Genomic DNA, 13,882 nt, shown 5'->3' on the forward strand with positions numbered 1-13,882 from the left:
TACAGATGAGAAACCCAAATGAACAGTAACGTGTGGGTCTTCCACGACTTTCCAAATTATTACTTATATAATACTCCCTCCGTCCCAAAATTATAGTTCATCTTTCCTTTTTGGCTTGTCCCAAAATAATAGTTCACTTCTAAAAATAAATAACATTTTTACCAAAATACCCCCTCATTATTACTTAACCAACTAAGCATTTAATGGAACATTAAATGCAAAGTAATGACAAAACTGCCATTTTATTAAATAAAGTTAGTGGTAATTAATGATTTTCTTAATATGTGTGTTTTTTGTCTGTGGACAATAATATTGGAAGAGAGGGAGTATGTTTTTAGTATGTGGTATGGATTGGGCCGGGATTAAGATTGGCAATGGCAAACAAACACTTCTTTTGAAGTATATAGATTTCAATGTATTATATATTTATAGATTATAGATATTATATAGATTTAACATATTTGCTTTAACTAATTTATTTAATTTAAACATTTGACTTTTTAGAGAAGCTTATAAAGTAAATCAATTCATTTATAGGTATATAACTATATTTATCAAAATTATGATTTGCTATAAAGTAAATCAATTCATTTATAGGTATATAACTATATTTATCAAAATTATGATTTGCCTAATCTTTTCCAGTATAATTGGATTTTTGATCTTTGAAAACGATATGAAAACGTATTTTGATAAAGTCATTTCATTCGAGAAGAAAATTGAACATTAAATTAGAAAAAGACATTAAGTTTCTAGTTCATAAAACTCAAGTCAAATAGTCGTATGTGTTTTTCTTCTAACATAAATGAAATATGAAAATCAAGTTTATAGTGTTATCGTCGTGTTTGCTATCTTTAGTTAAATTTAAACGCAAGCTAATCTTCTACATGTTTTACCTTCATGCTTCATTTTTTTTTTTTTTTGATATTTTGATTTCAAATCTTTGTTCTTAGTCAAGAAAGCTTATATAAATAATAAAACCAGTTACTAAACAGAAAGAAGTAAAAAAATGGATCAAGCTAAAAGTATTATATCACAAAAATAATCAAAACAATATTAGAAATGTTGCTACACTTCTGTCTTTTTGATATCAATGTAAGCAACTTTTTCCGACAAAAGTGCTCATGTTTTCAATTGTCACCGTTTGGTTTCACACTTTTTCGCGACCAAAATACCGCTAGGAGGACCACTCACTACAAATTTGCAGTAACCATATAACCAATACGAGTATCGAAAAAACCCACCAAGATTTGACGTTGTACGAAGGAAACTCTTTGCTTCAAACATAATCCTCCCGGTTTGTATCTGCTCATTCAACTGTGCTACATGTCTTCTCGAAAACGGGATCTGGCTACTTATCATATGAACATCTCTAAGCTTATAACCTCTAGGCGAAACCGATAAAGGTTCTACATATCGAGCAGCAATTAAAGTACCTTCAAAATAAAGATTAATGACCATATAACGGAATTCAACATTCACTTTCTTGTTCGGATTTGTAAAATTTGCTAGCAAAGTCATGTCCCCATTAAGCAGATAACCAAGATCAAGATACGCCGCATTGAGGCTCGCGCTCGCGATATCAAACTTAGGGTAGTGTGGACGGTACGCAAGGTAGACAATCAGTAGAATCAAGCCTCCCAATATTACAATAATCCAGAAGAAAACACAACATATCGCGACTAGCCATGTTAGGCGCTTGGTTCTCCGTTGTGGTGGGACATGTAGTGATGGTGAAGGGTAGTGGGGAACACCGAAGCGTTGGTGACTAACTGGCGACGGACGCGAATGTGGTGGGCCCCTTGCAGGTACAGATGCTGGAACTGGTACTAGTACCGGAGATGATATTGGTAAATGGGAATCTGGTCCTTGTGAGCGTGGTAAGATTGGAACCGTTGGAGATGAAGAAGGTGGGGATGGTCTGAACCGTGTCGGAAGGGTCGAACCGTCTGTGTGGTCATTGGTTTGGGCGGGCCGTTGGATCCGTGGCTGAAAATGTGGGTTGGTTTCGCGTGGCTGAAACATGGGTGGGTGAGTCGAAGTGGTTGAGTACGAAAATGTGGATGGTGCACAAGTTATGAATATTTGTGGTGACTTGAAGCTAAGTAAATAAAAAAGCAAAGAATCAAAGAATTTGTTAGCCAAAGAAGGCAAGTAATGTAACTGATACCCAAGCTTTTTAGGGACCAAAATACTCTGTTTATATCTTAAATCACTGCCCATTATGGATACGAAAGACATAGGATCCATAATTTCCAACCATTATATTAATTATATAAAGAATTTGTTTCATGGAATGCATCAATAATAACAAAAAAAAAACTACTTATTTATTTATCAATATTACACAAAAAAATAAAAATAAAAAATAAAAAAATATATGTGACTAACTTGTGAATTATCTAATTAGTCTGTTCCTGTTTTACATCAATTTAGATTTTTATTTCTAAATTTGGTATTGTGTTTGTTTCGTGTTCGGTTTACTAACATTAATAAAGTTTTTATTTTATTTTATTAAATGAAGATATTTATTTTCAATCTTTCAAGTAAGGTTTTTGTTTTGTTTTGTTACGGAACAAATCATAGGAAAATGCATTAAAATGATTGCACGAAGGTTTGGTATTTAGTTTTATTCCTTAGGGTTAATATCGTAAAATATCTTATATATTATGTTTTTTTTCTATGGGATTATGCTCAAATTTTATTTTATTTTTTCCTGAAAAACACCTTATATTTTTTTTTTCCAATTTAACCATTTTAGTAAGTTTTTTTTTCTTCCAAAAACATTTCTCAAATGTAAGTTAAAAAAAAAACTCCAAATGTTGAGGGTCTTTTTTGGAAAAATTAAAAGGTTGAGGGTTTTGTCGTGAAAAAATAATAAGTTGGTGCTTTTATTAATTAAAAAAAATACAAGGTTCTTTTTTGAAAAAAAACAAAGTTAGGTTTAATATGTCTAATATACAAGTTTTTTTTTTATTATGAAATTAACCTATTTCTTAAATGATTTTTATTATTTTGGATGCTAGAGCTGACTTTTTGACTTTAGATAGTCAATCTCAAGCTTTACCAAAAGACTATCAACTTACATAGGATACATTGAATGTAATCAAACAAGCACGAATATATTTGACTAATTTTACTTTGCAAATGTAACATCTTACAAAAGAAACTCCTTTGGATTTGAGTGATCAAGATGTGAAATGCTCATAAACTCATAGTAGCTATTAATTTTAAGCACACCCTCAATCATTTTTTGGCTTTGGATTGTCTTTTCTCTAGCAAAAAAAACCCAACTAATGATAGAATAGCAAAAACAGAGAAGCAAATCGATGCAATATCGATAGAAGGATGACGCCCACTAATTCCTTGAATCTTAAATAAGTTGGAGATCTTCTTATCATTTGTAGTTTGCCCATAACCTATCTCTTCATCTCCAGAATCATAAACATATGCTCTCACAAAATATGTAGCCGTTGGTAAATCTTTTTCAATCGTCCATTCAAATTGTTGACTCATGTTTTGCTGATGATCATATGGTTTTTCCCATATAGTAAACTGACATGTTTTGTCTTTCTTTAAATTGTCTACTGTCTTCCTCCATTTTCTGTCCACTTGACTAATTGGTGCATAACAAAGCTTCACCTTCACAAACTTGTATGATTCATCGGTTTGGTTTGCAATACTACTGTTCAATCCAAAGGATACTGTTATACTATCTTCTCCAGCTTGTAGAACTGCAAGTTGCATGATTATTATAAGTTATAGACCTTAGAATAATCAAATATATATGAGCCAAAACATGTAATTAAGTTTATGATGAGTGTAACATGTTTTACCTTGATCTTCTGTAGGAGAAGCGACAACAGAAAGAGTTTGTGGCAACGATGAGAACAGGACACTTCCGTTGCTAATCTTTGACATGAAGAAGAGAAGAAGAAAAGCTTTGAGCATGCAAAATTTCATTTTTGAAATACAAAATGAATGAGAGAATTTAGTTTTTGAGGATGTATGAATATTGAATGGTGTCCGTTTTATGAGGTAAAGTCTAAATTGTAGTGTGAAGTCAAGATTGTCACCTATCAGACTATAATGGCAATAGGCAATTAGGCGTTGTTAGCCCATGGCTAATACTTGCAGTGTCAACTGTCAAAAGTCTCAATTGCCAATTGGCTTTTGTTCTTATGTGTCACAAATTCAATGTTTAACCTTTATAGCTTCAATACATGTGGTTACAAATAACAATGAATGAAGCAAAGAAAGGTGAAAAAGATCAATCCTTTTTAAGAAAAATTATAAACGCTTTAAAGTAACCAAAGGGAATTTGTCTGGTGGTATTAAATGTTTAAAAATGTGTTTTTCCCAAAACGAATGATGGTTTAAATCCTGTGGTGAACAAACATTATAATTTAGGAGTCAATTTAAAAAGTATGTACTAGCCATTCTAAAAGAATATGTAAATTTTTTTATTCTCTAACTCTTTTTTAGCAATATTTTTTTTCTTTGTTAAAAGACATTAAATACACCAAAGTTTCTCTTTTTTCTCTACAAAACAAGCTAAATCATGAAAAACTTACTCACTTTTTTTGTATATTGCCGGTTTAAGAAATACAATTTTGATCGGATATTAATGGCTTATCCGGTTTACTTGTTCAAAAAACATTATTAAACTCACGTTTGTTGTTCACAAATCAACATTAAGCTTATTGTTTTATTTAGCATTAAACAAATTTGTGTGCACATTTAGTCATTTTCATCTTTACAGTTATCTTGTTCGACCAACGCAACCACATGTGGATACACCTAGACATCCATTGCTGGAAAATAGAAACATCGTCGGAGAACCCAAATGGACGACAATGAAGTTTCAAACTTACATCTGCTCATAACATGTTGGCTGAAACTATCGATGACGATTATCCATTAATTTAAAAAAAAAACCCCACACGTATTTTCAAAAACCTCCATCATGATTTTTTTTAATTAGGACTTATTTTATCAAAAAAAACCTAATATATCAAAATTTATAATCTTTTGTCCTCTATAAACTGTAATTATATCAATATGTCGATGCAAACCACAAAGTTTATTTTCTTTTTTTGAAAACGATTTGGCTTCGGTTTTTATGATTTAGTTTCAGTAAAAAATTAATACTTTTTAGACTATATTATAGAAAAATGGTCCATATGTTTATATGAAAGTTGCACTCCTAAACTAAATTATAGAAAACCAATTTTGGGTTTTGATTTTTCAACCAAAAAAACAGAGATTAAATCATAGAACCCAAAGCAAAATGGCTTTCCAAAAAAAAAAAAAAAAGAACTAACTTTGCAGTTTGACATCGACATATGTTGATATAGATGTCTGTGTATCGAAGTTCAAAATATAAAAAATTTAATATATTAGTTTTTTCGATAAAAATATGCCCTAAAATTTAAAACACAACAAAAAACGAATAATGGTTGCAATTTTAATTTTTTGAATTGATAGTTGTTAGACCATCTTCAATACTCTCCACGACAAGTGTCGTGGAGAGCTTCCAAGTCACCCACCACTAGCCCTCCCTGAACCACCACAACCATCAGGATACTCTCCATTGCGTGAAAGAAGAGAGAAAAGAGAAAGAGAGAAAAGAGAGAAGAAGAAATGTGTGAGAGAAGAAAAAGAGCCAACGCCTCGTATTTAGGCGTTGTTCATCGTCGTAGCCATTACAACTCACAATGATCACGGCTAACATCGGACACCAGGGGTGGTGTTCGTGTTTGGTGCCAATTTGGACAACGGAGACCTCCGTTGAAAGTATACCAGACGGCCTTAAAACAAAAAAGTCTTGTTTTTTAGTCCACTAGCTACTGTTTTACTCTAAACCCTCTATCTATCGATCTCTGCTTAAAAATATGTTTCAAACGTTATAGTATAAAAAGTTGGGAAATCTTGCTACTAAAAAAAAATTGGTCAATTCATCTTGCTCATGACCCAAAGAGTCTAGGTCCGAATCCTACAACTTTTTTGTGAATAATAATCTTGAAACCACAATAAGAGTTGATGGGAATAATAAAACATAAATTTTGAAAATCTGAAGGCTCCTTATGCCATAACAACAAAACCACTTTTTCTATCTTTCATATATATTAAGGGATTTCACTTGAAAAAGAAAATATTATCTATTTAAATTGGTGTTATAAAAATGTCGATTAGGTCTTGATTAATCTCCGATTAATCCTTAGGCGTTGTCCGACCGACTAGAATGCACCTAACGATTGATCTATGCCTACACAATGAGCAAAGCAGCAACAAACGATAAAATTTTAACACTTTGAAGAAATTTTATCTCAATAAAAACTATTTGAGGAATGATTAGTGTTGTATTAATCATATTAACATATTTTGTTATGTTATTAATAATATTTACGAACTTTGTTATGATATTAGACTTATTTAATTTTTTTAAAATTCAATAAATTAGCAATTTAGAGTCTCTGATTAATCCTCTCCTAACCGATTAATCTCTAAAACTCAATCCACTAACTAGGTAACGACGAACGTTTTTTACAACCTTGAATTAAACAGACCATAATAGTCACAATTAAGCATTTATAAACAAATAGGTGGATTTTTTTTAAACCGATTTAAAATTGTATTACGTAAAAATGTGACAATGTTTCATGTAATGTTTTAAAAACCGGTTCGAACCAGTCGGTTGAACCGGTCAGACCGTGAACTGGGGACGAGAACGATTTAACAACGACTAGTTTATGCTAAGTTCTATATCAGATTGAACCATACGACTTCCTTAAAAACTGGGTTGAAGCGGTAAAAAACAGTTTGAACCGATTTATGAGACTTAGATAATTGGATTGCACTTAGTTATTAAAAAACAATCAATTTCCAAAGACTGTCGATTGAACCAACAACCAAAAAGGTTAAACCAGAAACTGATCATTAGATCGGTTCAACTAAATCCACATTTTAGAGTAAATTACATGGATGGTCCCACTGGTTTGGGGTAATCTGTTCGCTTGGTCTCTAACTCTTTTTTTTACTCAGACGGTCTCTATTTATTTTATTAATTCTCCTTTTATTATTCCAATTAATATATTGTTGGAAAAATGAACCAGCTGTAACGCCATGTTTCGAATTGTTTCCCATTGCTGGGTGGTGATCAAGGAGTGGGTATTAGTAGACTTGGAACCCTTGAAGAAATGAGTTTGGGCTCATTTGGAGGTGGATGATGTAGTTTAGATGATCTGGGTATTCAGTTTGTGTTTTGGAGCCCAAGGGTATCGGTAAAGGCGTTGGTTCGGGCCTTTTATGAATTTTGGATTTAATTTCGGTTGGTTTTCAGACTAAATAAAGTTTATAGAAGTGTAGGGCTTCTCGTTACCTTTCTGTGGATATAAAGAACGTCGAAAACGGATAAGGGATGCAAAAGTTATGATAATTTGAAGTTAGAAGGGTTTGGACCAAACCGGGTACGCATGACGTACAAGGGAGGTACGCATGGAGTACACGGGAATTTGGACGCGGGTGCAATTGGGAACGCCCTGCATTCCCCAAGGGAACGCGTTGCGTTCGTCATGCCAGATTAAAACCTTAATTTAGGGTCTTGGACCCTATTTAAAGACCTTAACTCACCTCCAACCCTCATTTCTGTTGGATTAGGTGTCTAAGCCCATAACTATAATTGGTATGTACTTGAATTGATAGCAGCACAGTCCTTTTGGGTTGCCCTCAACCTAGCAACTGGACAAGGAAATTATGAAAGGAGAGATATTAATAAATTAATATATATATAAATGATTTATTAATATGTTATTGGATTAATATATTAATTAGAAATCATTATGTTTAATTAATTATTAGCCAGAAATTAATCAGAATTGATTTTGGGGTTAAAAGAATTAATTATAAGGTGCAGGGACTAGTTTGTAGTTATCTAATAGTTGAGTGGAAGGCTCTAGAACCCCCTTGGAAGAGGGTGGACGAAATCTTTAGGGGAAACCCTAATAATTTCGTCCATAGGGGCTTGGATAAGGCCCTTGGGTTTGCTTAGGCCCTAAGCAAAGGATAACTAGGGTTTCCCTTAAACCCTAGATCCCTCAGCTATATAAGGAGCCTCCTGGTTCATGTTTTTGGTCACTCTTTCTTTTGAAGAAACCCTAAGGCCGAGATTTTGCATACTCCCTCTCCCCTCTCTCTTCTACTTTCCTTCTTGCTAGTTTGGGTGTGATTCCATTAGAGGCATTACACTTGTGGTGCTAAAGCTTCCAAGAAGATCAAGAGGGAATATCAATTGTTTGCTATAACAATTGAAAGGTATGTAAACCCTAAACCCTAGTTTGTTAATTTCGAAATTAGCCTCTCTCCTCTAGGGTTCTTGTTTTGCAATTCAAAGTTGTATGTTCAATAGTTAAAACATAGATCCAAAGTAGGTTGCATGTGAACTTAGGAATTGTTTTCTAGTTTATTTGTTGTACCTAAAACCCATCAGTGGTATCAGAGCCTGGTTGTTTTAAATTGAATTGCTACAATTGTTGAATTGCAAATTAGGGTTTATAGCTATTAAACCCTAAAGGCCAATTTTTCGATTTCTAGGGTTTTGGATCAAAGGGTTTTTTCGAAAACCCTAGCCTCCAAAGAACCCTAATCGAAATTAGGGTTAGGGTTTTGAAAACCCTAGCCTCCTCCCTTATGAATTTCGAAATATGCTAAGAGGATAACTAGGGTTTCTTGGTTTTGGATAATTGTTACTTAATTAGATTAATTGGATAATTATCCTTACCCTATTTTTCGAAATTAGAGGGATAAGGATTAGGATTAAATTAATTGATTAATTTAATTAGATAATCCTTACAAGATTTAATAATTTGATTAATAGTTAATTAATAAGATAAATATTAAATCTAGTTAATTGGTTTATATAAATTTGAATTTAATAGCTTAAATTTCGAAATTTATATAAACCCTTGAAGTTTTAAAAGGTTTTAAAACACACCTTATATATATATTATAATTAAAGGTTTAATATTATATGTATAAGAATATGGTCAGTCAAATCGCTAGTATGCCTCATTCACGAAGCTAATCTATAAGGGGGGTATAAGGAAACTGCCTATAAAATGGTAGTTGAATGGGTGTCCACTCTCACCCACCGCTTCCTTGATTAGTGGAGGGTCGTTAGCAGAATGGATTTGATAGGACAACTACTTCTCATTAAAAGTATAATGATATTAAAAGTACTAGAACATTATTTTCAAAAATCCCAACTCTAGTTACTTTAGGAAAAATGTGAAAAGTATGCTAATCCATGAAATTGCACATTATGCTTTATTGGTCGTTAGTGGAGCGTGTGTGGTTAACCAGCACACTAAAAGGCACTAATAAAGAGTAGTAATGGGTATCTCATAATTGTCATTTTGATGGAGCGTGTGTGGTTTACCAGCACATCAATAGTTAATGATAAAGACAATGAGGTTACCAAGCACATTTGCATGGTTATTCACATCTTGTTTGTGATCCTCGGCATCCCAGTCACAAATAGAAGAGCATAATCTGAGATTAAAACATGCCATTGAATAGTTTCAATGTATCTCAAAAGAATTAGGAATTTCACTTCGTTTGTTTCGTCTAATGGTGGAATTGGTGAATCGTCATTCGCCTACCTTTATGAAATTTGCACTTGGATCCCGGCATCCCATTTCTGAGTTGTGAATCTTCATAGTTGGATCCTAACCTTGATATTATATCTTTGGGTTATTCTATTAAGGTATCTTGAAATCTAACTAAAACTTTCTTTCTTTTCAGATGTCTACTCCTGGAAACACTTCTACTTCATCCTCCTCCAACCAGAACTTCTCCTTGCTCAATATATGCTCCAAAGTCGTTATGGATGGCTCAAACTATAACGATTGGATGCGCAACATCAAGATGGCTCTTCGTTTCGAGAACAAAGAATATGTTCTTGAAAAGGAGCTCAAAGAGCTTGATGAGAATGAAGCTACTCCTGAAGATCTTGCTGCCTACAAGAAACATTACGATGATGCTACCAAAGTGGCATGCATCATGGTGGCAACTATGTCCCCAGAACTGCAGAGGTACTATGAGGACTACTGGCCTTTCGAGATGAACAAGGACCTTATGGAAAAGTACCATAAGCGAGCTCGTCAAGAAAAGTTCGAAGTAGTCAAGTCACTCATGGCTTGCAAGATGAAAGATGGGGAGTCGGTTGTGTCACATGTGCAAAGAATACAACGCTACATAGAGCGTTTGGTCAAGCTCAATATTCACTTTGATGAGGAATTGGCCATTGACATGGTCTTGAACTCACTTCCTGAATGTTATGGTCAGTTTATTCTAACTTACCATTTGAACAATACTGAGCAGACCTTGGCCCAATTGCACAACTTGTTGCAGACAGCTGAGGCAGGGATGAAGGGTAAAAGTATACCCTCCACACCTACAAGTGCCCCTGTTTTGGCTATTGGACAAGGAAAGGGGAAAAAGAGGAAAGGTCCTCCCAAGCAAAACTGGAAGAGCAAGGCTCAAGCTGGGTCATCTAGTAATGGCCCAAAGGCTAAGCCCAATGGTTCCACTCCCCATGTTTCTGATCCAAAAGAGGCAGTTTGCTTTTACTGCAACCAAAAGGGGCATTGGAAGAGATATTGCCCACAATATCTGCAAGATATCAAGGATGGCAAAGTGAAGCTATCTTCGGCAGGTATTTACACTATTTCTGCTAATAACTCATTATCTTCTCGTTCATGGGTCCTTGATACAGGATGTGGTTTTCATATCTGTTCTGATTTGCAGGGTCTAAAGGAAAGTGAGGAGATAGAGCGAGGAAGGATAAACCTGATCATGGGAAACAGAAAGTCTTCACCAGTAACCAAGATCGGAGTTTATCAGCTTCTGCTTAGTAATGATGTTAGATTAGATTTAATAAATTGTTGCTATTCGTCTGAGATGACGAGAAACATTATTTCATTTCATGCATTATTCAGACAAGGTTTTACATATTCTTTTAATGATTTGAATGGTTCAATTTCTGTTTATAAGAATGGTGTTTTTATGTTTGAAGCTTTGCCTTGTAATGGTGTGTATGAAACAGTGACTTGTGTTGATAGCCTAGGAAATAGTGTACTTAATATCGACTTGTCTAACAGTGTAGACAAGGCATGCTTGTGGCATTGTCGTCTTGGACACATTAACAAGAAATGCATAGCCCAACTCCAAAAGGATTGAGTGTTGGAATCATTTGACCTAAAGTCAGATGATATGTGTGAATCTTGTCTTTTGGGAAAGATGACAAAATCACCATTCACAGGGTCTTGTGAAAGAGGTGAAGGTCTGTTGGATCTCATACACACAGATGTGTGTGGGCCCTTCAGATCAACTACAAGAGATGTTAATCGATTCTATGTGACTTTCACTGACGATTATAGCAGATATGGATATATCTACTTGATCAAGCATAAGTCAGAAACTTTTGAAAAGTTCAAAGAGTTTAAGCATGAAGTCGAAAATCAATTGGGCAGAAAGATAAAGATACTTAGATCCGATAGAGGTGGGGAGTATCTTAGTATCGAGTTTAATGACTATCTGAAAGAATGTGGGATAGTCTCACAATTGACTCCTCCTAGGACACCACAGTTAAATGGTGTAGCTGAGAGGCGCAATCGAACCTTGTTAGACATGGTTCGTTCTATGATGAGTCGGGCTTCGCTTCCTATTCACTTCTGGGGGTATGCCTTAGAGACAGCCGCCCACATCCTCAATCTTGTCCCTACAAAGAAGGTTGCCAAAACACCTCACGAAATGTGGACAGGGAAAGTTCCCTCGTTAGCACACATTAAAGTCTGGGGTTGTGAAGCTTTCGTAAGACGAGAGACTCACGACAAGCTAGCAGCTAGAAGTGAGAAATGTGTTTTCATTGGTTACCCAAAGCAGTCTTTTGGATATTTGTTCTACAGGCCTAGTGAGAACGTGGTCTTTGTAGCACGAAGAGGAGTCTTTCTTGAAAGAGAGCTCATATTCAAAGAGGACAGTGGTAGCACTATTGACCTTGAAGAAATTCAAGAGTCAGCCAATGAAGGAACCTTAGATGACACTAGCACTCAACCAGAGGAAACAGTTCCTGTTGAACCAATCGATAACTCATTACCTCTTAGAAGATCCACTAGGGTGAGTGTGCCACCTGAGTTATATGGTTTTCATATTACTTCAGATGGTGACACATTCATAAGTGACAGAACACTGGTAAACTTAGATGAACCAGTCACTTATAAGGAAGCAATGGCAGGCCCAGAGGCTTCCAAGTGGAAAGAGGCAATGGACAGCGAGATTAAGTCCATGTATGACAACCAAGTTTGGAATTTGGTTGATAGTGCACCAAGTCGTAAGACAGTTGGGTGCAAATGGATCTTCAAGAAGAAGACAGACATGGATGGAAATGTGCACACATTCAAGGCTCGACTGGTTGCAAAAGGTTTCACTCAAACCCCAGGGGTTGACTATGATGAGACCTTCTCGCCAGTGGCTAAGATTAAATCTATTAGGATATTGCTCGCCATAGCTGCCTTTCATGATTATGAAATCTGGCAGATGGATGTCAAAACTGCTTTCCTTAATGGAAAGTTGGCTGAAGATGTTTACATGAGTTAGCCAGAGGGTTTTGTTGATGCGAAGTTCCCCAATAGAGTGTGCAAGCTTGAGAAATCCATTTATGGATTGAAACAAGCATCTCGCAGTTGGAATCTTTGCTTCCATGAGAAAGTCAAAGAGTTTGGTTTCTCTAGAAGTGAAGATGAGTTCTGTGTGTATATCAAGGCTAGTGGGAGTATAGTAACTTTTCTGGTGTTGTATGTCGATGACATATTACTCATCGGTAACGACGTTCCAACCTTGAAAGAAGTTAAGTCTTGGCTTGGAAAGTGTTTTGCCATGAAAGACCTTGGAGAAGCTGCCTATATTCTTGGGATTAGAATATTGAGAGATAGAAAGAAGAGACTAATTGGACTTAGTCAGAGCACATACTTGGATAAGGTACTAAAGAGGTTTAGTATGGAAAATTCCAAGAAAGGAGAGCTACCTATCCAGAGCAATACCAAATTGAGTAAGACTCAATGCCCGAGTACAGATGTTGAAATATATGACATGAGTCGTGTACCTTATGCTTCCGCTGTCGGATCGATCATGTACGCTATGACATGTACTCGTCCTGATGTGGCATTTGCTTTGAGCATGGTCAGTCGCTATCAGGGAAACCCAGGTAGAGCTCATTGGATAGCAGTTAAGAATATACTCAAGTATTTGCGAAGGACAAGGGACTGGGTCCTTGTGCTTGGTGGCAGTGATACTTTGAGAGTAGATGGTTACAGTGATGCCAGCTTTCAGACGGATAGAGATAACTTCCGTTCTCAGTCGGGCTGGGTATTTTTAATGAATGGAGGAGCAGTTACTTGGAAGAGTTCCAAGCAAAATACAGTGGCTGATTCTACTTGTGAATCAGAGTACATAGCAGCAAGTGAAGCGTCGAAAGAAGAAGCTTGGTTGAGGAACTTCATCGGGGATCTCGGAGTTGTTCCAACCATCCAGGAGCCTATGGAACTGTTCTGCGATAATGAAGGAGCGGTTGCCTTGACAAAGGAACCGAGAGATCATGGTAAGACCAGACATATCGACAGAAAGTACCATTTCATCAGACATAGAGTTGAAGAAGGCCATCTTATAGTAAAGAGGGTGTCATCTGAAGATAACCCAGCAGATCCCCTCACAAAGGGTCTGAGTAGGGCTAAGCATATTCAACATGCTCGGAGCATAGGACTGAAAGATGATATTAGTTTTAGTAGTTAGATTAGTTTTTTGAAACTTGTAACAAAGTAAATGT

The 13,882-nt window shown here is 35.5% G+C and overlaps 2 protein-coding genes across 2 annotated transcripts; both read right to left on the bottom strand.

The window, feature by feature from the left end:
• Positions 1-1,010: 1,010 nt before the first annotated feature.
• Positions 1,011-2,060, bottom strand: LOC145109624 (NDR1/HIN1-like protein 26). The gene has a single exon (XM_079046830.1). The coding sequence runs from the start codon at positions 2,023-2,025 to the stop codon at positions 1,138-1,140; it is 888 nt and encodes a 295-aa protein (XP_078902956.1). The 5' UTR covers positions 2,026-2,060; the 3' UTR covers positions 1,011-1,137.
• A 1,025-nt stretch (positions 2,061-3,085) lies between these two features.
• On the bottom strand, positions 3,086-4,027 carry LOC145109614 (high-affinity nitrate transporter 3.1-like). Its single transcript, XM_079046818.1, has 2 exons — positions 3,837-4,027; positions 3,086-3,734 (listed from the first exon to the last, which is right to left on the bottom strand). The coding sequence occupies exons 1-2, from the start codon at positions 3,961-3,963 to the stop codon at positions 3,247-3,249; spliced, it is 615 nt and encodes a 204-aa protein (XP_078902944.1). The 5' UTR covers positions 3,964-4,027; the 3' UTR covers positions 3,086-3,246.
• Positions 4,028-13,882: the final 9,855 nt, after the last annotated feature.

The sequence above is a fragment of the Lactuca virosa genome, chromosome 4, assembly GCF_052849685.1.
Source record: "Lactuca virosa cultivar CGN04683 chromosome 4, Lactuca_virosa_CGN04683_v6, whole genome shotgun sequence".
In the NCBI taxonomy this organism is placed as follows: domain Eukaryota; kingdom Viridiplantae; phylum Streptophyta; class Magnoliopsida; order Asterales; family Asteraceae; genus Lactuca; species Lactuca virosa.